The sequence below is a fragment of the Arachis stenosperma genome, unplaced genomic scaffold, assembly GCF_014773155.1.
Source record: "Arachis stenosperma cultivar V10309 unplaced genomic scaffold, arast.V10309.gnm1.PFL2 arast.V10309.gnm1.Scaffold_100028, whole genome shotgun sequence".
Lineage (NCBI taxonomy): Eukaryota > Viridiplantae > Streptophyta > Magnoliopsida > Fabales > Fabaceae > Arachis > Arachis stenosperma.
Genome location: NW_026651370.1, coordinates 1,688,419 through 1,710,085, shown reverse-complemented (window position 1 = coordinate 1,710,085; position 21,667 = coordinate 1,688,419). Strand labels below are relative to the sequence as shown.

At 37.1% G+C, this 21,667-nt stretch overlaps 1 protein-coding gene across 1 annotated transcript; it reads left to right on the top strand.

Annotated features, from left to right (window-relative positions):
* Positions 1 to 11,454: 11,454 nt before the first annotated feature.
* On the top strand, positions 11,455 to 12,525 carry LOC130959953 (uncharacterized). The gene has a single exon (XM_057885350.1). The coding sequence runs from the start codon at positions 11,455 to 11,457 to the stop codon at positions 12,523 to 12,525; it is 1,071 nt and encodes a 356-aa protein (XP_057741333.1).
* Positions 12,526 to 21,667: the final 9,142 nt, after the last annotated feature.

The window sequence follows — 21,667 nt, the reverse complement described above, 5'->3', positions numbered from 1 at the left end:
TTGATGAAATGCAAGCTTTATGTTCATGTTCTTGGAGCAGCTGGAAAAACGAAACCCTAGGCTTAAATTGAGGTTCAATTTGTGATGAAATCATGTAGAAAAGATGGGGTTTTAGTGGCTGCTAATTTATTATGAATTATAGTAAAAATCGGTTGCTGAAAAGACTGAAAAACGGGTAAAAACAGAGAAAGAATTTGAAGAATATATGAAGAACATGAAGAACACTTTGAGTGTGGTGAAGAACATTGAAGAACACCTTTTAGATCTTAGAAAGGGCAAGGAAGTAATTATTTTGGTGTTTAAGGGGTTATTTGGTAATTTCTGAAAGTTAGGGTGGTTAAAGTAGAAATATTAAAAGTTACCGGGGTAAAAAGTAAATTTTAAAGGTTAAAAGTAAAAGTGAGTTAATTTTCGAAAATTTAATAATAAAATAATAAATAATAATAAAATATTAAATAATAATATTTAATTAAAAATAATATTTTAATAAAAATAATAAAATAATGCAGAAAAGGCAGTTTTCTGTAAAAGCTTTAGAAAGACAATTTTAAGTGCAGAATCTCATAATTACCTTCATAAAACACTTAGGGAGTGGTAAGAACATATTAGTGAGACAAAGATAAATAAAAGATAAAAAGGTTGAAGAAAACATAAAAATCGAAGAAAAAGTCTGTAAAGTTTTAATGACAGAAAAGCAAACAGACATTAGTGAACGAACTAGGGCAACATAGTTAGTCCTTGAGTTGCGACTAGGGTTAGGTATTGTATGAAAAGTTAAACTGTTTCAGTATAGACTTAATGAACCTATACTTGGGACAGGCAAACTATTCATACCGAGATTTATATAAACTTTAAATACGTACGTTAAGCAGAGAAAAGAGTAACCAGAGCAGAGTAAAGAGATACAGAGAACAGAGTAACTAGAATAGAGAAAAGAGATCAAGAGAAAAGAGTAATTTGATAAAGATGGTTTGAATTAAGATGTTGTAAAAGTGAAAGATGTAAAGTTTGTACAGAATGATTGAACAGAAAAAAAAAGGTACTGCATAAGAATATGAAAATGATGATGATTAATGAGAATGATGATGAATGATGATGAATGATGATAATGAGAATGATTATGTGATGATCTGTTGCTTGAGGCAACCCAAGAGCTTCTGTAGGGAAACTAGGATACCTACAGCAATTTTCCGTTCACAAGAGCTTCTGTAGGGAAACTAGGATACCTACAGCAAGTTTCCGTTCCCAAGAGAATATTTCCTGCGAGTAGAACGCAGAGGCTGTCTCAATAGAGCTGCTAATAATTACATGCGCATTTATTTGAACGGAAAATCGTATCCGGGAAATCGGGAATTCGTGACCGGATAAATGTCGGGAATGCAGGTGCTAACCGACACATGAGCTCATGGCCTGTACTAGGACTAGACATGCATCATTCTTGTCTGCGCATCATTCTCTGTTGCATTCCTTTCTGTGTGTGATCTATTTCTTTGTGTTTGTCTGCTTGTATGCTATTTCTATGTTTTATTTTCTTGTATTCTTTTGTTTGTGTTCTGCTTTCTATTGTCTCTACTTTCTCTTTCTGTTTTTATCTTTTGTTTACTGCTTCGCTATATTATGTTATTTGTCTGTTAATCGACCCCAAATAAATGAACGTAACTAATAACCCCGACCCTACTAAGAACTCCCCAGTTCTTACCCCCTTCTCTCCCTTCCTCCCCCTCAGATGGAGACGGGCGTGATCTTCTATGAGTTCGAGGACCCTTACGTCTACGAGGATCCGGTACATCACAATTACTTCATCACGGGATTGGAGCCTCGTATTGGACGATATGCGTTACCTAATCGAGCCTTTCAACATCCTCTGTCTAGCCCGCATTTTGACCCTGATGCTCCTTACGACTTTCCCTTATCCTGGCTACATCCCGACGCACCGGTACATCCTTTTCCTGACGACCCCGAGCACCCTATACCAGCTCAACCTTTGAATGAGGTGGAACCTGAGCCTATCGTTCCTGATGAGCCCGAGTTAGCTGGTGACTACGTACCTGTGATACCACCAGAGTGGGACTTTCCTCCTGAGCCGATCCCTGATTTTCCACAGCCTGATGAGCCGGCACTACCGGACGGTGGAGTAGCTCCTATATACGCGAACGGACCTGTGCTCGCGAATGGTTTTGTACATAGTGACAGCAGTGTTTTCTGGTGGATCTGAGGGTATAGTTGTTGCTGCGGATGATGAGGAGGAGGAGGATCCTGAGATAGAAATCGAGCAGGATGAGGAGATGGACGAGCCACACGACGATTCTCCGAACGGCCACGAGTAGATATAGTTGGACCGCGGAAGGGGCATTCTTTTGATGACACTCTAGTCTAACATTATCGGATAGATAGTCTCTCACTTGTGTTAGTACACCCGAGAGCTAGGAGCTATATAGTGGTTAGGCTAGCCTGGGTGCCAGTCTAGCGGCTTTTTGTATGGGCCAGACCCTGGGAGTGTCGTGTAAACATTAGCTACGTAGGATGACGAGGATGGAAACTGACTTGATCTTGTGTAAACGCTACATGTTTTGTTATAGTGTACATGATGTATATTATCTACTATATTTCTATATTTCTCTATGCTTGCTTTAATTGCTCTCAGTGTATGCTTGCTTATTTTACTTGAACATCTGCAACAAAAAAAAAGTTACTCGTAAAATTGACAACGTTCTAACAAGGAACAGGCTCATATATTAAGTGATAGTTAATAATTAGGAAGAACAAGTTGGTAACACTTAGCTTCTTGTATGACCATGGCATACTGGGACTTGGGTGTCACAAAATTAATCTTGATTATTTGTGTTTGAGATGTGTGAATGTTGTATTATTTGGCTGTGCTAAAAATTGGTTGCATATATGATTGATTCTTGGTGAAAATTTGGTGAAATTTTGATGAAATTTGATGAAATTCAAGCTTTATATTCATGTTCTTGGGCAGCTGGGAAAAACGAAACCCTAAGTTTAAATTGAGGTTCAATTTATGTTGAAATCATGTGGAAAAGATGGGGTTTTAGTGGCTGTAATTTTATTTTGAATTATGGTAAAAATCGGTTGCTGAAAAGATTGAAAAACGGGTGAAAACAGAGAAAGAATCTGAAGAATTTATGAAGAACATGAAGAACACTTTGAGTGTGGTGAAGAACATTGAAGAACACCTTTTAGATCTTAGAAAGGGCAAGGAAGTAATTATTTTGGTGTTTAAGGGGTTATTTGGTAATTTCTGAATGTTAGGGTGGTTAAAGTAGAAATATTAAAAGTTACCGGGGTAAAAAGTGAATTTTAAAGGTTAAAGGTTAAAGTAAAGTTAATTTTCGAAAATATATTAATAAAATAATAAATAATAATAAAATATTAAATAATAATATTTAATTAAAATAATATTTTAATAAAAATAATAAAATAATGCAGAAAAGGCAGTTTTCTGTAAAAGCTTTAGAAAGACAACTTTAAGTGCAGAATCTCATAATTACCTTCATAAAACACTTAGGGAGTGGTAAGAACATATTAGTGAGGCAAAGATAAATAAAAGATAAAAAGTTGAAGAAAAGATAAAAATCGAAGGAAAAGTCTGTGAAGTTTTAATGACAGAAAAACAGACAGACATTAGTGAACGAACTAGGCAACATAGTTAGTCCTTGAGTTGCGACTAGGGTTAGGTATTATATGAAAAGTTAAACTGTTTCAGTATAGACTTAATGAACCTATACTTGGGACAGGCTAACTATTCATACCGAAATTTTCATAAGCTTTAAATACATATGTTAAGCAGAGAAACCAGAGCAGAGTAAAGAAACACAGAGAACAGAGTAACCAGAGCAGAATAGAGGGATACAGAGAAAAGAGTAATCTGAGCCAAGTAAAAAGACATAGAGAAGAGAGTAATGTGACAAAGAGAAATGGTTTGAGTTAAGATGTAAAAGTAAAAGCTGTAGAGTTTGTATGGCGTGATTGAACAGAGAAAGAAAGAGTTACAGCATAAGAATGTGAAAGTGATGATGAATAATGAGAATGATTATGTAAGAATCTGCTGCAGAGAGGCAGTCAGATAGATGGTGGTACGACCACTGAGAACGCTTTCCTGGGATACCTTGCTATAATGCTTTGCTGTAAAACAGAGGTTGCTTACAGAGGTATCAAGATGAATGTGCTCCTGTAAGACAGAGGTTGCTTACAGTGAGTGTGTTGTGGCTCCTGTAAGACAGAGGTTGCTTACAGTGAGTATGTTGTTGCTCCTGTAAGACAGAGTTTGCTTACAGTGAGTCTGTTGGGCGTATATCGGCTAATAAGTTTCGCCCTGCAAGACAAAGGTTGCTTGCAGTGGATACCCTGCAAGACAAAGGTTGCTTGCAGTGGATATTGCCAACAGGAAAGCCTTATCCAGACAGAGGTTGCTGGGTAACGTCGGGAGCGGGTATGTAACCGACAGATGAGCTCATTACCTGCGCTAGGACTAGACATGCATCATACTTGGTTGTGCATTTTCTCTATTATGATTGTTGCATGAATGTATGCTTTCTTTGTTTGTGTTCTATTCTCCGTGTTTGTGTTTGTGTTTTACTTTCTTGTATTCTTCTGTTTGCGATCTTTTTCTGTTTTCTCTATTTTCTCTATTTATCTGTCTTCTGTTACTACTTCTCTATATTCTGCTATTAGTCTGCTAAATAAGACAAAATTAACGAATGTAACTAATAACCCCGGCCCTACTAAGAACTCCCCAGTTCTTACCCCTTCTCTCTCCCTTCCTCCTCCAGATGGAAGCATGAGTACCCTTCCGTAGTTCGCTGACGACCGTTCGTAAAGAGAATTTCGCTCTAGGTAGTCTTCTGAGTCTAGGGTGAATCTCTTTATCTATGTATATGTATATACTGTGAGACCAGCCAACGTCTGCACCCCGTTCGTATGCGCACTTTAACCTGAATCCTGTGTACGAGACTCCCGTTATGTGGCTACTTGATAAGGTACCAGAGAGAAGGGAGAGAGAAGGGGTAAGAACTGGGGAGTTCTTAGTAGGGTCGGGGTTATTAGTTACGTTCATTTATTTGGGGTCGATTAGCAGACGAATAACATAATATAGCGAAGCAGTAAACAAAAGATAAAGATAGGATGAGAAAGTAGAGAAAATAGAAAGCAGAACACAGACAAAAGAATACAAGAAAATAAAACACAGAAATAGCATACAAGCATACAAACACAAAGAAATAGATCACACACAGAAAGGAATGCAATAGAGAATGATGCGCAGACAAGAATGATGCATGTCTAGCCCTAGCACAGGCCATGAGCTCATGTGTCGGTTGGCTGCCCGCAATCCCGACATTTATCCGGTCACGAGTAATCCCGATTTCCCGGATACGATTTTCCGTTCCTAAATAAATGCGCATATAATAATAGCCGCTCATTTGAGACAGCCTCTGCTTACTGCAGGAAAATATATATATACTCTGCTCTGCTCTGGGGAAGCGGAAAATAGCTGTAGGTAACTTAGTTTCCCTACAGAAGCTCTGGGTTGCATTAAGCAACTAATATATATTAAATATAGCTCTGGGTTGCATCAAGCAACTAATATATATTTATATATAATATCTCTTGGGTTGCATTAAGCAACATATAGATATATAATATCTCTTTACTCTGTTCTGGTTGCCCTTTTCTCTGTATCTCTTTACTCTGTTTTAATTACTCTGTTCTCTGTATCTCTTTTCTCTTCTCTGATTACTCTTTTCATATATCTATATTACTCCTTTTCTCTTTATCTCTTTACTTTACTCTGGTTACTCTATTTTCTGTGTTTCTCTACTCTGCTCTGATTACTCTGTTCTCTGTGTTTCTCTGCTTAACATATGTATTTAAAGCTTATGTAAACTTCGGTATGAATAGTTAGCCTGTCCCAAGTATAGTTTCATTAAGTCTATACTGAAACATTTTAACTTTTCATATAATACCTAATCCTAGTCGGAATTCAAGGTCTAACTATGTTGCCCTAATTCGTTCACTAGTCTCTGTCTGTTTTTCTGTCGTTAAAACTTTACAGACTTTTTCTCCGATTTTTATCTTTTCTTTAACTTTTATCTTTTCTTTATCTTTTCCTCTCTAACATGTTATTACCACTCCCTAAGTATTTTATGAAGGTAATTAGGAGAATTCTGCACTTAAAGTTGTCTTTCTAAAGCTTTTATAGAAAACTGCCTTTTCTGCATTATTTTATTATTTTTATTAAAATATTATTTTTAATTAAATATTATTATTTAATATTTTATTATTATTTATTATTTTATCATTAATTTTCGAAAATTAACTTTACTTTAACCTTTAACCTTTAAAATTCACTTTTTACTCCGGTAACTTTTAATATTTCTACTTTTACCACCCTAACTTTCAGAAATTACAAAATAACCCCTCAAACACCAAAATAATTACTTCCTTGCCCTTTTATGAATCAAAAAGGTGTTCTTCATTGTTCTTCACCACACTCAAAGTGTTCTTCGTGTTCTTCATAAATTCTTCAGATTCTTTCTCTGTTTTTACCCGTTTTTCAATCTTTTCAGCAACCGATTTTTACCAAAATTCATAATAAATTCCCAGCCACTAAAACCCCATCTTTTCTACATGATTTCATCACAAATTGAACCTCAATTTAAGCCTAGGGTTTCGTTTTTCCAGCTGCTCCAAGAACATGAACATAAAGCTTGAATGTCATCAAATTTCATCAAGATTTCACCAAATTTTCACCAAGAATCAATCATATATGCAACCAATTTTTAGAACAGCCAAATAATACTACATTCACACATCTCAAACACAAATAATCAAGATTAATTTCGTGACACCCTACCTGGTTTTGCTCCTCTTAATTCAATCAAACTTTCAGGTGGTCCTTAAGCACTTTTTCCTCCTAAATCACACCAAGAAACACATATTTAACCATGTTTCCTTGAAACCGAATCAAAAGAGAGATGGTGCAGCCAACTCACCTTGATCCCAGCCTTGATAAGTCATATGATCATGTAGAGAAAGAAGAGAGGATCATTTTGGTCGGATTGGAATTTTGATTTGAGTTTTAGTTCAGCAGAAATCAAGCTTTGAAGATTTGGAACTAAGAACTTTTCTCTCTTTTTCTCTCTACCTATTTTCGGCCACAAAGTGAAAATGAGCCATCCTTGGGGTTTTGGGGGTGTAGGGTGAGTTGTGATTGGTTGGCTTGGAGGTGGATTAAAATAATATTAAAATATCTCAGGTGTATAACTACTAAAACTAGGTGTATCGGAACACTTGCAAAAACATCTCTAAAAATTATTTTCTGAGCTACTAGCATAAATGACACTAGTAACATATTTAGTATAAGAATAAGACATGAATAATGATGTAACAACCCTGATTTTTCGAGTACGCGAGATCTTTTCTGAAAGTACGGAGAACTCCGGAGGATCAGTAAGGGGAGAAGCTTTGATATATTATCAAGTATCTCAATCCTCATTGTCATTATGTCCTCCTTAAGCTAGAACCTTTTCCAAGGCAAGCTCGATAACGCGGACACGAAGAACATAGTTTTTGAACCGTATCGGTTAGGAGTTTTGATCCGGTTTTTCGTAGATAGTCTCAGTTTGACGAACTGGACTCGATTCATGAGAGAAGAGAGATAATAGGGTAATATTATCATTATATTAGTAATAAAAGTTTCTTGAATGATATTATAAGGTTACCTGGTCAGTTTTAGTTAAAAACAGAAAATCGGTTTAACCGGATTTACGGTTTACTGGTGCAGCTTAGCACCAGCACTCTCTGATGACTTTAGCAATGCTAAGGCCTCATTATTCATGTTTTATTCTCATAATAAATATGTTACTAGTGTCATTTATGCTAGTAGCTCAGAAAATAATTTTTAGAGATGTTTTTGCAAGTGTTCCGATACACCTAGTTTTAGTAGTTATACACCAGAGATATTTTAATATTATTTTAATCCACCTCCAAGCCAACCAATCACAACTCACCCTACACCCCCAAAACCCCCAAGGCTGCCTCATTTGCTCATTGTGGCCGAAAATCACCAAGAGAAAAAGGAGAGAAAGTTCTTGGTTCATAAATCTTCAAAGCTTGATTTCTTCGGAACTAAAACTCAAATCAAAACACCGATTTCACCAAAATGATCCTCTCTTCTTCCTCTACATAACCATGTGAATTATCAAGGCTGGAAATAAGGTGAGATGGCTGTCTCCCTCCCTCTTCAATTCGGTTTCAAGGAAACATGGGTAAAAATGTGTTTTCTTGATGTGTTTTAGGAGGAAAAAGTGCTTAAGGACCACCTGAAAGTTTGATTGAATTAGGAGCAGCAAAACCAGGTAGGGTTTGATGAATTTAATCTTGATTGATTGTGTTTGAGGTGTGTAATTATGATATGGTTTGGCTGTGCTTGAAATTGATTGTTTATATGAGTGATTCTTGTTGAAAGTTTGTTGAAAATTTGATGAAATTTGATGATATTTAAGCTATGAATGTTGTTCTTGAGGGCTGCTGGAAAACGAAACCCTAGGCCTTAAATTGGGGTTCAATTTGTGTTAAAATCATGTAGAAAAGATGGGGTTTTAGTGGCTGCTAATTTATTTTGAATTTTGGTAAAAATCGGTTGCTGAAAAGATTGAAAAACGGGTAAAAACAGAGAAAGAATCTGAAGAATTTATGAAGAACACGAAGAACACTTTGAGTGTGGTGAAGAACAATGAAGAACACCTTTTTGATTCATAAAAGGGCAAGGAAGTAATTATTTTGGTGTTTGAGGGGTTATTTTGTAATTTCTGAAAGTTAGGGTGGTAAAAGTAGAAATATTAAAAGTTACGGGTGGTAAAAAGTGAATTTTAAAGGTTAAAGGTTAAAGTAAAGTTAATTTTCGAAAATATATTAATAAAATAATAAATAATAATAAAATATAAATAATAATATTTAATTAAAAATAATATTTTAATAAAAATAATAAAATAATGCAGAAAAGGCAGTTTTCTGTAAAAGCTTTAGAAAGACAACTTTAAGAGCAGAATCTCATAATTACCTTCATAAAACACTTAGGGAGTGGTAATAACATGTTAGTGAGGAAAAGATAAATAAAAGATAAAAGTTAAAGAAAAGATAAAAACCAAAGAAAAAGTCTGTAAAATTCTAACGACAGAAAAACAGACAGAGACTAGTGAACGAACTAGGGCAACTTAGTTAGTACTTGAGTTACGACTAGTGTTAGGTATAATATGAAAAGTTAAACTGTTTCAGTATAGACTTAATGAACCTATACTTGGGACAGGCTAACTATTCATACCGAAATTTACATAAGCTTTAAATACATATGTTAAACAGAGTAACCAGAGCAGAGTAAAGAAACACAAAGAACAGAGTAACCAGAGCAGAATAGAGGGATACAGAGAAAAGAGTAATCTGAGCAAAGTAAAAAGACATAGAGAAGAGAGTAATGTGACAAAGAGAAATGGTTTGAGTTAAGATGTTGTAAAAGTAAAAGCTGTAGAGTTTGTATAGCATGATTGAACAGAGAAAGAAAGAGGTACAGAATAAGAATGTGAAAGTGATGATGAATAATGAGAATGTTAATGAATGATGATAATGAGAATGATTATGTAAGAATCTGCTGCAGAGAGGCAGTCAGATAGATGGTGGTACGACCACTGAGAACGCTTTCCTGGGATACCTTGCTATAATGCTTTGCTGTAAGACAGAGGTTGCTTACAGAGGTATCAAGATGAATGTGCTCCTGTAAGACAGAGGTTGCTTACAGTGAGTGTGTTGTGGCTCCTGTAAGACAGAGGTTGCTTACAGTGAGTATGTTGTTGCTCCTGTAAGACAGAGGTTGCTTACAGTGAGTTTGTTGGGCGTATATCGGCTAGTAAGTTTTGCCCTGCAAGACAAAGGTTGCTTGCAGTGGATATCCTGCAAGACAAAGGTTGCTTGCAGTGGATATTGCCAACAGGAAAGCCTTATCCAGACAGAGGTTGCTGGGTAACGTCGGGAGCGAGTATGTAACCGACAGATGAGCTCATTACTTGCGCTAGGACTAGACATGCATCATACTTGGTTGTGCATTTTCTCTATTATGATTGTTGCATGAATGTATGCTTTCTTTGTTTGTATTCTATTCTCCGTGTTTGTGTCTGTGTTTTACTTTCTTGTATTCTTCTGTTTGCAATCTTTTTCTGTTCTCTCTATTTTCTCTATTTATCTGTCTTCTGTTTACTACTTCTCTATATTCTGCTATTAGTCTGCTAAACAAGACAAAATTAACGAATGTAACTAATAACCCCGGCCCTACTAAGAACTTCCCAGTTCTTACCCCTTCTCTCTCCCTTCCCCCTCCAGATGGAAGCATGAGTACCCTTCTGTAGTTCGCTGATGACCGTTCGTAAAGAGAATTCCGCTCTAGGTAGTCTTCTGAGTCTAGGGTGAATCTCTTTATCTATGTATATGTATATACTGTGAGACCAGCCAACGTCTGCACCCCGTTCGTATGCGCACTTTAACCTGAATCCTGTGTACGAGACTCCCGTTGTGTGGCTACTTGATGAGGTACCAGAGAGACGTCATATGGCAATGTCTGATCGTGCAGAGGAGTAAAAAATGATGTTCTACCTTTTGATGATGTTCCACCTGACTTGAGTTTTGAAGACTTAGAACGTACTTTCCCTCGCTTTAGTAGTTTAGAGGGACTAGGCGAGTATAGAGTCTAGGCTAGCCTGGGTGCCAGCTCAGGGACATCTTGAACAGGTCAGGACCTGGGATGTTGTATATATATATGTATATAGATATTATTTAGTTATATCTAGGGGTGTTCTAACTAAAGGTCTATACTCTAATAAAGGCTGGATCACTGAATCTTGTTAGCTGCTTGTGATGTATTTATGTATGGTTATTTATAACTGTTTTATCTGTTATTATTTGTGAATTGATTATAAATGATTATGTTTATTAATCCAAACACTTTCAGAAAAAAAAATAATACACCTCGCAAATTAACTACGCTTTTAACAACGGATCAGGCTCATATGATAAATAATAGATAATAAATAGGAAGACAAATTGGTAGCGCTCAGTTTCCGGTGTGTCCTAGGCGTACTGAAAATTGGGTCGTTACAATTTGGTATCAGAGCAGTTCGTTCCCAATAGAGCCTGGGGAGTGGACTGACTATGCTTCATTGCATACTCTGTTGTGTGTCTCATGCTTATGGGATATCAATGTGATATGTGTTGCATGATTGTCTCTGTGTTTTCATTCTGGGATTGTTCACACTTGACTTGAAGTGTTAAGACTGATCACCTTAATAATGATTGTTTGGTGTGAACAGGACCACGATGGGTTCACGGAGACGAGGCGTACGGGAAGGAATTCCTAATGTTAACTACGAGAGGGAATAGGAGACGTTTATGACTACCATGAACGCTGTGGCTGAGGCAGTGCGTGAGGCTGCAGTAGCAGCGGCTAGGGCTGTTGATCGTCTTGGAGTGAGAAACGGGAATGAGAATGAGCATGGGGAAGATAGTGGAAATAATGGGAATAACTTAGGGCATCTCGAAAGACCTATGACCCTTGCGACTTTTCTGAAAGTTAAACCGCCTAAGTTTAAAGGTACACTTGTTGCGACTGATGCTGATAATTGGTTTCTAGCTATCGAACGATCACTGCGAGCACAGCATGTTCCGGAAGGCCAACACGTGGAGTTCGCTACTTATATGCTGGAAGGAGAAGCTGAGCATTGGTGGCAAGGGATACAGCGACTGTTGCAACAAGATGAAGGCGATATTCCTTGGAATACTTTTAAGGACGAATTTTATAAGAAGTATTTTCCGAGGGCAGCTCGTGATGCTAAGGAGATGGAACTTATGCAGCTGAAACAGGGTAATACAACTATTGCAGAATATGCCCGCAAGTTTGATGACTTGTGCCGTTTCTCCAAGATCTGCCAAGGGAATCCTGCCGACTTTGAGGAATGGAAGTGTCTGAAGTTTGAAGGAGGACTCCGAGAAGAACTGATGAATTCTGTTGTTCCGCTAGAGATACGAAATTTTGCTGAACTGGTGAATAAAAGTAAACTAGTGGAAGAATGTTCGAAGAAGGCGGCGATAGCTCGAGCAGATCGTAGGGAGGCCTCACGAAGAGACCTTATTCAGAATTTAGCCCCTCAAGGTCGTAACTTTAAGTTCAATGGTCAGTTCGATCGCCAAAATAGGAATCAACGAAATGGTAACTTTCTCGCTCGTAACAATGGCAACTACGACAACAATAATCTGGGAGAGGAAGAAGGAGGTCAATCTCAGCAAACTCAGGATATTTCAGTATGCTCAAGGTGTGGGAAGGATCATGGTAATAGAGCTTGTAGATATGGGACACACACTTGTTTCTCTTGCGGAGAGTATGGACATATATCGAGGAATTGCCCAAAAGGTTTGTTCGAAATCCAGCCAGGCCACAACAACAAGGAAGGGTTTTTACCGTAACTGCTGGCAACACTAATGCATATAATTCTTCCACTCGAGGTGAGCACCACCCTATGGTTTTGTTTGTGTTAGATAATACTATAACTTCTTATGCGCATGTTAAATTTTGAGGGCAAAATTTTCTTTAAGGAGGGTAGAATGTAACAACCCTGATTTTTCGAGTACGCGAGATCTTTTCTGAAAGTACGGAGAACTCCGGAGGATCAGTAAGGGGAGAAGCTTTGATATATTATCAAGTATCTCAATCCTCATTGTCATTATGTCCTCCTTAAGCTAGAACCTTTTCCAAGGCAAGCTCGATAACGCGGACACGAAGAACATAGTTTTTGAACCGTATCGGTTAGGAGTTTTGATCCGGTTTTTCGTAGATAGTCTCAGTTTGACGAACTGGACTCGATTCATGAGAGAAGAGAGATAATAGGGTAATATTATCATTATATTAGTAATAAAAGTTTCTTGAATGATATTATAAGGTTACCTGGTCAGTTTTAGTTAAAAACAGAAAATCGGTTTAACCGGATTTACGGTTTACTGGTGCAGCTTAGCACCAGCACTCTCTGATGACTTTAGCAATGCTAAGGCCTCATTATTCATGTTTTATTCTCATAATAAATATGTTACTAGTGTCATTTATGCTAGTAGCTCAGAAAATAATTTTTAGAGATGTTTTTGCAAGTGTTCCGATACACCTAGTTTTAGTAGTTATACACCAGAGATATTTTAATATTATTTTAATCCACCTCCAAGCCAACCAATCACAACTCACCCTACACCCCCAAAACCCCCAAGGCTGCCTCATTTGCTCATTGTGGCCGAAAATCACCAAGATAAAAAGGAGAGAAAGTTCTTGGTTCATAAATCTTCAAAGCTTGATTTCTTCGGAACTAAAACTCAAATCAAAACACCGATTTCACCAAAATGATCCTCTCTTCTTCCTCTACATAACCATGTGAATTATCAAGGCTGGAAATAAGGTGAGATGGCTGTCTCCCTCCCTCTTCAATTCGGTTTCAAGGAAACATGGGTAAAAATGTGTTTTCTTGATGTGTTTTAGGAGGAAAAAGTGCTTAAGGACCACCTGAAAGTTTGATTGAATTAGGAGCAGCAAAACCAGGTAGGGTTTGATGAATTTAATCTTGATTGATTGTGTTTGAGGTGTGTAATTATGATATGGTTTGGCTGTGCTTGAAATTGATTGTTTATATGAGTGATTCTTGTTGAAAGTTTGTTGAAAATTTGATGAAATTTGATGATATTTAAGCTATGAATGTTGTTCTTGAGGGCTGCTGGAAAACGAAACCCTAGGCCTTAAATTGGGGTTCAATTTGTGTTAAAATCATGTAGAAAAGATGGGGTTTTAGTGGCTGCTAATTTATTTTGAATTTTGGTAAAAATCGGTTGCTGAAAAGATTGAAAAACGGGTAAAAACAGAGAAAGAATCTGAAGAATTTATGAAGAACACGAAGAACACTTTGAGTGTGGTGAAGAACAATGAAGAACACCTTTTTGATTCATAAAAGGGCAAGGAAGTAATTATTTTGGTGTTTGAGGGGTTATTTTGTAATTTCTGAAAGTTAGGGTGGTAAAAGTAGAAATATTAAAAGTTACGGGTGGTAAAAAGTGAATTTTAAAGGTTAAAGGTTAAAGTAAAGTTAATTTTCGAAAATATATTAATAAAATAATAAATAATAATAAAATATTAAATAATAATATTTAATTAAAATAATATTTTAATAAAAATAATAAAATAATGCAGAAAAGGCAGTTTTCTGTAAAAGCTTTAGAAAGACAACTTTAAGAGCAGAATCTCATAATTACCTTCATAAAACACTTAGGGAGTGGTAATAACATGTTAGTGAGGAAAAGATAAATAAAAGATAAAAAGTTAAAGAAAAGATAAAAACCAAAGAAAAAGTCTGTAAAATTCTAACGACAGAAAAACAGACAGAGACTAGTGAACGAACTAGGGCAACTTAGTTAGTACTTGAGTTACGACTAGTGTTAGGTATAATATGAAAAGTTAAACTGTTTCAGTATAGACTTAATGAACCTATACTTGGGACAGGCTAACTATTCATACCGAAATTTACATAAGCTTTAAATACATATGTTAAACAGAGTAACCAGAGCAGAGTAAAGAAACACAAAGAACAGAGTAACCAGAGCAGAATAGAGGGATACAGAGAAAAGAGTAATCTGAGCAAAGTAAAAAGACATAGAGAAGAGAGTAATGTGACAAAGAGAAATGGTTTGAGTTAAGATGTTGTAAAAGTAAAAGCTGTAGAGTTTGTATAGCATGATTGAACAGAGAAAGAAAGAGGTACAGAATAAGAATGTGAAAGTGATGATGAATAATGAGAATGTTAATGAATGATGATAATGAAATGATTATGTAAGAATCTGCTGCAGAGAGGCAGTCAGATAGATGGTGGTACGACCACTGAGAACGCTTTCCTGGGATACCTTGCTATAATGCTTTACTGTAAGACAGAGGTTGCTTACAGAGGTATCAAGATGAATGTGCTCCTGTAAGACAGAGGTTGCTTACAGTGAGTGTGTTGTGGCTCCTGTAAGACAGAGGTTGCTTACAGTGAGTATGTTGTTGCTCCTGTAAGACAGAGGTTGCTTACAGTGAGTTTGTTGGGCGTATATCGGCTAGTAAGTTTTGCCCTGCAAGACAAAGGTTGCTTGCAGTGGATATCCTGCAAGACAAAGGTTGCTTGCAGTGGATATTGCCAACAGGAAAGCCTTATCCAGACAGAGGTTGCTGGGTAACGTCGGGAGCGAGTATGTAACCGACAGATGAGCTCATTACTTGCGCTAGGACTAGACATGCATCATACTTGGTTGTGCATTTTCTCTATTATGATTGTTGCATGAATGTATGCTTTCTTTGTTTGTATTCTATTCTCCGTGTTTGTGTCTGTGTTTTACTTTCTTGTATTCTTCTGTTTGCAATCTTTTTCTGTTCTCTCTATTTTCTCTATTTATCTGTCTTCTGTTTACTACTTCTCTATATTCTGCTATTAGTCTGCTAAACAAGACAAAATTAACGAATGTAACTAATAACCCCGGCCCTACTAAGAACTTCCCAGTTCTTACCCCTTCTCTCTCCCTTCCCCCTCCAGATGGAAGCATGAGTACCCTTCTGTAGTTCGCTGATGACCGTTCGTAAAGAGAATTCCGCTCTAGGTAGTCTTCTGAGTCTAGGGTGAATCTCTTTATCTATGTATATGTATATACTGTGAGACCAGCCAACGTCTGCACCCCGTTCGTATGCGCACTTTAACCTGAATCCTGTGTACGAGACTCCCGTTGTGTGGCTACTTGATGAGGTACCAGAGAGACGTCATATGGCAATGTCTGATCGTGCAGAGGAGTAAAAAATGATGTTCTACCTTTTGATGATGTTCCACCTGACTTGAGTTTTGAAGACTTAGAACGTACTTTCCCTCGCTTTAGTAGTTTAGAGGGACTAGGCGAGTATAGAGTCTAGGCTAGCCTGGGTGCCAGCTCAGGGACATCTTGAACAGGTCAGGACCTGGGATGTTGTATATATATATGTATATAGATATTATTAGTTATATCTAGGGGTGTTCTAACTAAAGGTCTATACTCTAATAAAGGCTGGATCACTGAATCTTGTTAGCTGCTTGTGATGTATTTATGTATGGTTATTTATAACTGTTTTATCTGTTATTATTTGTGAATTGATTATAAATGATTATGTTTATTAATCCAAACACTTTCAGAAAAAAAAATAATACACCTCGCAAATTAACTACGCTTTTAACAACGGATCAGGCTCATATGATAAATAATAGATAATAAATAGGAAGACAAATTGGTAGCGCTCAGTTTCCGGTGTGTCCTAGGCGTACTGAAAATTGGGTCGTTACAATTTGGTATCAGAGCAGTTCGTTCCCAATAGAGCCTGGGGAGTGGACTGACTATGCTTCATTGCATACTCTGTTGTGTGTCTCATGCTTATGGGATATCAATGTGATATGTGTTGCATGATTGTCTCTGTGTTTTCATTCTGGGATTGTTCACACTTGACTTGAAGTGTTAAGACTGATCACCTTAATAATGATTGTTTGGTGTGAACAGGACCACGATGGGTTCACGGAGACGAGGCGTACGGGAAGGAATTCCTAATGTTAACTACGAGAGGGAATAGGAGACGTTTATGACTACCATGAACGCTGTGGCTGAGGCAGTGCGTGAGGCTGCAGTAGCAGCGGCTAGGGCTGTTGATCGTCTTGGAGTGAGAAACGGGAATGAGAATGAGCATGGGGAAGATAGTGGAAATAATGGGAATAACTTAGGGCATCTCGAAAGACCTATGACCCTTGCGACTTTTCTGAAAGTTAAACCGCCTAAGTTTAAAGGTACACTTGTTGCGACTGATGCTGATAATTGGTTTCGAGCTATCGAACGATCACTGCGAGCACAGCATGTTCCGGAAGGCCAACACGTGGAGTTCGCTACTTATATGCTGGAAGGAGAAGCTGAGCATTGGTGGCAAGGGATACAGCGACTGTTGCAACAAGATGAAGGCGATATTCCTTGGAATACTTTTAAGGACGAATTTTATAAGAAGTATTTTCCGAGGGCAGCTCGTGATGCTAAGGAGATGGAACTTATGCAGCTGAAACAGGGTAATACAACTATTGCAGAATATGCCCGCAAGTTTGATGACTTGTGCCGTTTCTCCAAGATCTGCCAAGGGAATCCTGCCGACTTTGAGGAATGGAAGTGTCTGAAGTTTGAAGGAGGACTCCGAGAAGAACTGATGAATTCTGTTGTTCCGCTAGAGATACGAAATTTTGCTGAACTGGTGAATAAAAGTAAACTAGTGGAAGAATGTTCGAAGAAGGCGGCGATAGCTCGAGCAGATCGTAGGGAGGCCTCACGAAGAGACCTTATTCAGAATTTAGCCCCTCAAGGTCGTAACTTTAAGTTCATGGTCAGTTCGATCGCCAAAATAGGAATCAACGAAATGGTAACTTTCTCGCTCGTAACAATGGCAACTACGACAACAATAATCTGGGAGAGGAAGAAGGAGGTCAATCTCAGCAAACTCAGGATATTTCAGTATGCTCAAGGTGTGGGAAGGATCATGGTAATAGAGCTTGTAGATATGGGACACACACTTGTTTCTCTTGCGGAGAGTATGGACATATATCGAGGAATTGCCCAAAAAGGTTTGTTCGAAATCCAGCCAGGCCACAACAACAAGGAAGGGTTTTTACCGTAACTGCTGGCAACACTAATGCATATAATTCTTCACTCGAGGTGAGCACCACCCTATGGTTTTGTTTGTGTTAGATAATACTATAACTTCTTATGCGCATGTTAAATTTTGAGGGCAAAATTTTCTTTAAGGAGGTAGAATGTAACAACCCTGATTTTTCGAGTACGCGAGATCTTTTCTGAAAGTACGGAGAACTCCGGAGGATCAGTAAGGGGAGAAGCTTTGATATATTATCAAGTATCTCAATCCTCATTGTCATTATGTCCTCCTTAAGCTAGAACCTTTTCCAAGGCAAGCTCGATAACGCGGACACGAAGAACATAGTTTTTGAACCGTATCGGTTAGGAGTTTTGATCCGGTTTTTCGTAGATAGTCTCAGTTTGACGAACTGGACTCGATTCATGAGAGAAGAGAGATAATAGGGTAATATTATCATTATATTAGTAATAAAAGTTTCTTGAATGATATTATAAGGTTACCTGGTCAGTTTTAGTTAAAAACAGAAAATCGGTTTAACCGGATTTACGGTTTACTGGTGCAGCTTAGCACCAGCACTCTCTGATGACTTTAGCAATGCTAAGGCCTCATTATTCATGTTTTATTCTCATAATAATATGTTACTAGTGTCATTTATGCTAGTAGCTCAGAAAATAATTTTTAGAGATGTTTTTGCAAGTGTTCCGATACACCTAGTTTTAGTAGTTATACACCAGAGATATTTTAATATTATTTTAATCCACCTCCAAGCCAACCAATCACAACTCACCCTACACCCCCAAAACCCCCAAGGCTGCCTCATTTGCTCATTGTGGCCGAAAATCACCAAGATAAAAAGGAGAGAAAGTTCTTGGTTCATAAATCTTCAAAGCTTGATTTCTTCGGAACTAAACTCAAATCAAACACCGATTTCACCAAAATGATCCTCTCTTCTTCCTCTACATAACCATGTGAATTATCAAGGCTGGAAATAAGGTGAGATGGCTGTCTCCCTCCCTCTTCAATTCGGTTTCAAGGAAACATGGGTAAAAATGTGTTTTCTTGATGTGTTTTAGGAGGAAAAAGTGCTTAAGGACCACCTGAAAGTTTGATTGAATTAGGAGCAGCAAAACCAGGTAGGGTTTGATGAATTTAATCTTGATTGATTGTGTTTGAGGTGTGTAATTATGATATGGTTTGGCTGTGCTTGAAATTGATTGTTTATATGAGTGATTCTTGTTGAAAGTTTGTTGAAAATTTGATGAAATTTGATGATATTTAAGCTATGAATGTTTTCTTGAGGGCTGCTGGAAAACGAAACCCTAGGCCTTAAATTGGGGTTCAATTTGTGTTAAAATCATGTAGAAAAGATGGGGTTTTAGTGGCTGCTAATTTATTTTGAATTTTGGTAAAATCGGTTGCTGAAAAGATTGAAAAACGGGTAAAAACAGAGAAAGAATCTGAAGAATTTATGAAGAACACGAAGAACAACGAAGAACCCTGATACTTTTAGTTGTGCCTGACACGAATTTGTTGTTCGGAACTCGGTTAAACCATGCCTATTCACAGTCATTGAGGTCTTATCCGCACCAAACAATCAATATTAAGGTGATCAATCTTAATATCTCAAGTTAAGTACGAACATTCCCAAAATGAGCACTCATAGACATTCATGCCAAATGTATCTTAAAGATACCCTAACGGCATGAGACACACAAGCAGAGTATGCAATGAAGCATAGTCAGTCCACTCCCCAGGCTCTACTGGGAACGAAAAACAGCAATAAGTTAGAGGAATAGCTGAATAATAAAATAATGCGAAAAAGGCAGTTTTCCGTAAAAGCTTTAGAAAGACAACTTTAAGTGCAGAATTCTCCTAATTACCTTCATAAAACACTTAGGGAGTGGTAAGAACTAAGAACAGAATTTGTGTTCCTAATTATGAAAAATATTATTAGTTGAAAGTATCATTGTATGTTATCTCTTCTCCCGCTCTGTATTACTCAGCTCGTAGACGTAAGGGTCCTCGAACTCATAGAAGATCACGCCCGTCTCCATCTGAGGGGGAGGAAGGGAGAGAAGGGGGTAAGAACTGGGGAGTTCTTAGTAGGGTCGGGGTTATTAGTTACGTTCATTTATTTGGGTCGATTAACAGACAAATAACATAATATAGCGAAGCAGTAAACAAAAGATAAAAACAGAAAGAGAAAGTAGACAATAGAAAGCAGAACACAAACAAAAGAATACAAGAAAAAAAACATAGAAATAGCATACAAGCAAACAAACACAAAGAAATAGATCACACACAGAAAGGAATGCAACAGAGAATGATGCGCAGACAAGAATGATGCATGTCTAGTCCTAGTACAGGCCATGAGCTCATGTGTCGGTTAGCACCTGCATTCCCGACATTTATCCGGTCACGAGTTCACGATTTCCCGGATACGATTTTCCGTTCAAATAAATGCGCATGTAATTATTAGCAGCTCTATTGAGACAGCCTCTGCGTTCTACTCGCAGGAAATATTCTCTTGGAACTGAAACTTGCTGTAGGTATCCTAGTTTCCCTACAGAAGCTCTTGTGAACGGAAAATTGCTGTAGGTATCCTAGTTTCCCTACAGAAGCTCTTGGGTTGCCTCAGCAACAGATCATCACATAATCATTCTCATTATCATCATTCTCATTAATCATCATCATTTTCATATTCTTATGCAGTACCTCTTTCTTTCTCTGTTCAATCATTCTATACAAACTTTACATCTTTCACTTTTACAACATCTTGATTCAAACCATCTTTATCAAATTACTCTTTTCTCTTGATCTCTTTTCTCTATTCTGGTTACTCTGTTCTCTGTATCTCTTTACTCTGCTCTGGTTACTCTTTTCTCTGCTTAACGTACGTATTTAAAGTTTATGTAAATCTCGGTATGAATAGTTTGCCTGTCCCAAGTATAGGTTCATTAAGTCTATACTGAAACAGTTTAACTTTTCATACAATACCTAACCCTAGTCGCAACTCAAGGACTAACTATGTTGCCCTAGTTTGTTCACTAGTCTCTGTCTGTTTTTCTATCGTTAAAACTTTACAGACTTTTCTTCGACTTTTATCTTTTCTTCAACTTTTATCTTTTATTTATCTTTGCCTCACTAATATGTTCTTACCACTCCCTAAGTGTTTTATGCAGGTAATTATGAGATTCTGCACTTAAAATTGTCTTTCTAAAGCTTTTACAGAAAACTGCCTTTTCTGCATTATTTTATTATTTTTATTAAAATTATTTTTAATTAAATATTATTATTTAATATTTTATTATTATTTATTATTTTATTATTAAATTTTCGAAAATTAACTCACTTTTACTTTTAACCTTTAAATTTACTTTTACTTACCCCGGTAACTTTTAATATTTCTACTTTAACCACCCTAACTTTCAGAAATTACCAAATAACCCCTTAAACACCAAAATAATTACTTCCTTGCCCTTTCTAAGATCTAAAAGTGTTCTTCAATGTTCTTCACCACACTCAAAGTGTTCTTCATGTTCTTCATATATTCTTCAAATTCTTTCTCTGTTTTTACCCGTTTTTCAGTCTTTTCAGCAACCGATTTTTACTATAATTCATAATAAATTAGCAGCCACTAAAACCCCATCTTTTCTACATGATTTCATCACAAATTGAACCTCAATTTAAGCCTAGGGTTTCGTTTTTCCAGCTGCTCCAAGAACATGAACATAAAGCTTGATTTCATCAAATTTCATCAAAATTTCACCAAATTTTCACCAAGGATCAATCATATATGCAACCAATTTTTAGCACAGACAAATAATACAACATTCACACATCTCAAACACAAATAATGAAGATTAATTTCGTGACACCCTACCTGGTTTTGCTGCTCTTAATTCA

Excerpts from the sequence above, each read along its gene's own strand:
- LOC130959953 (XM_057885350.1), top strand. The coding sequence starts at position 11,455 with ATGACTACCATGAACGCTGTGGCTGAGGCAGTGCGTGAGGCTGCAGTA.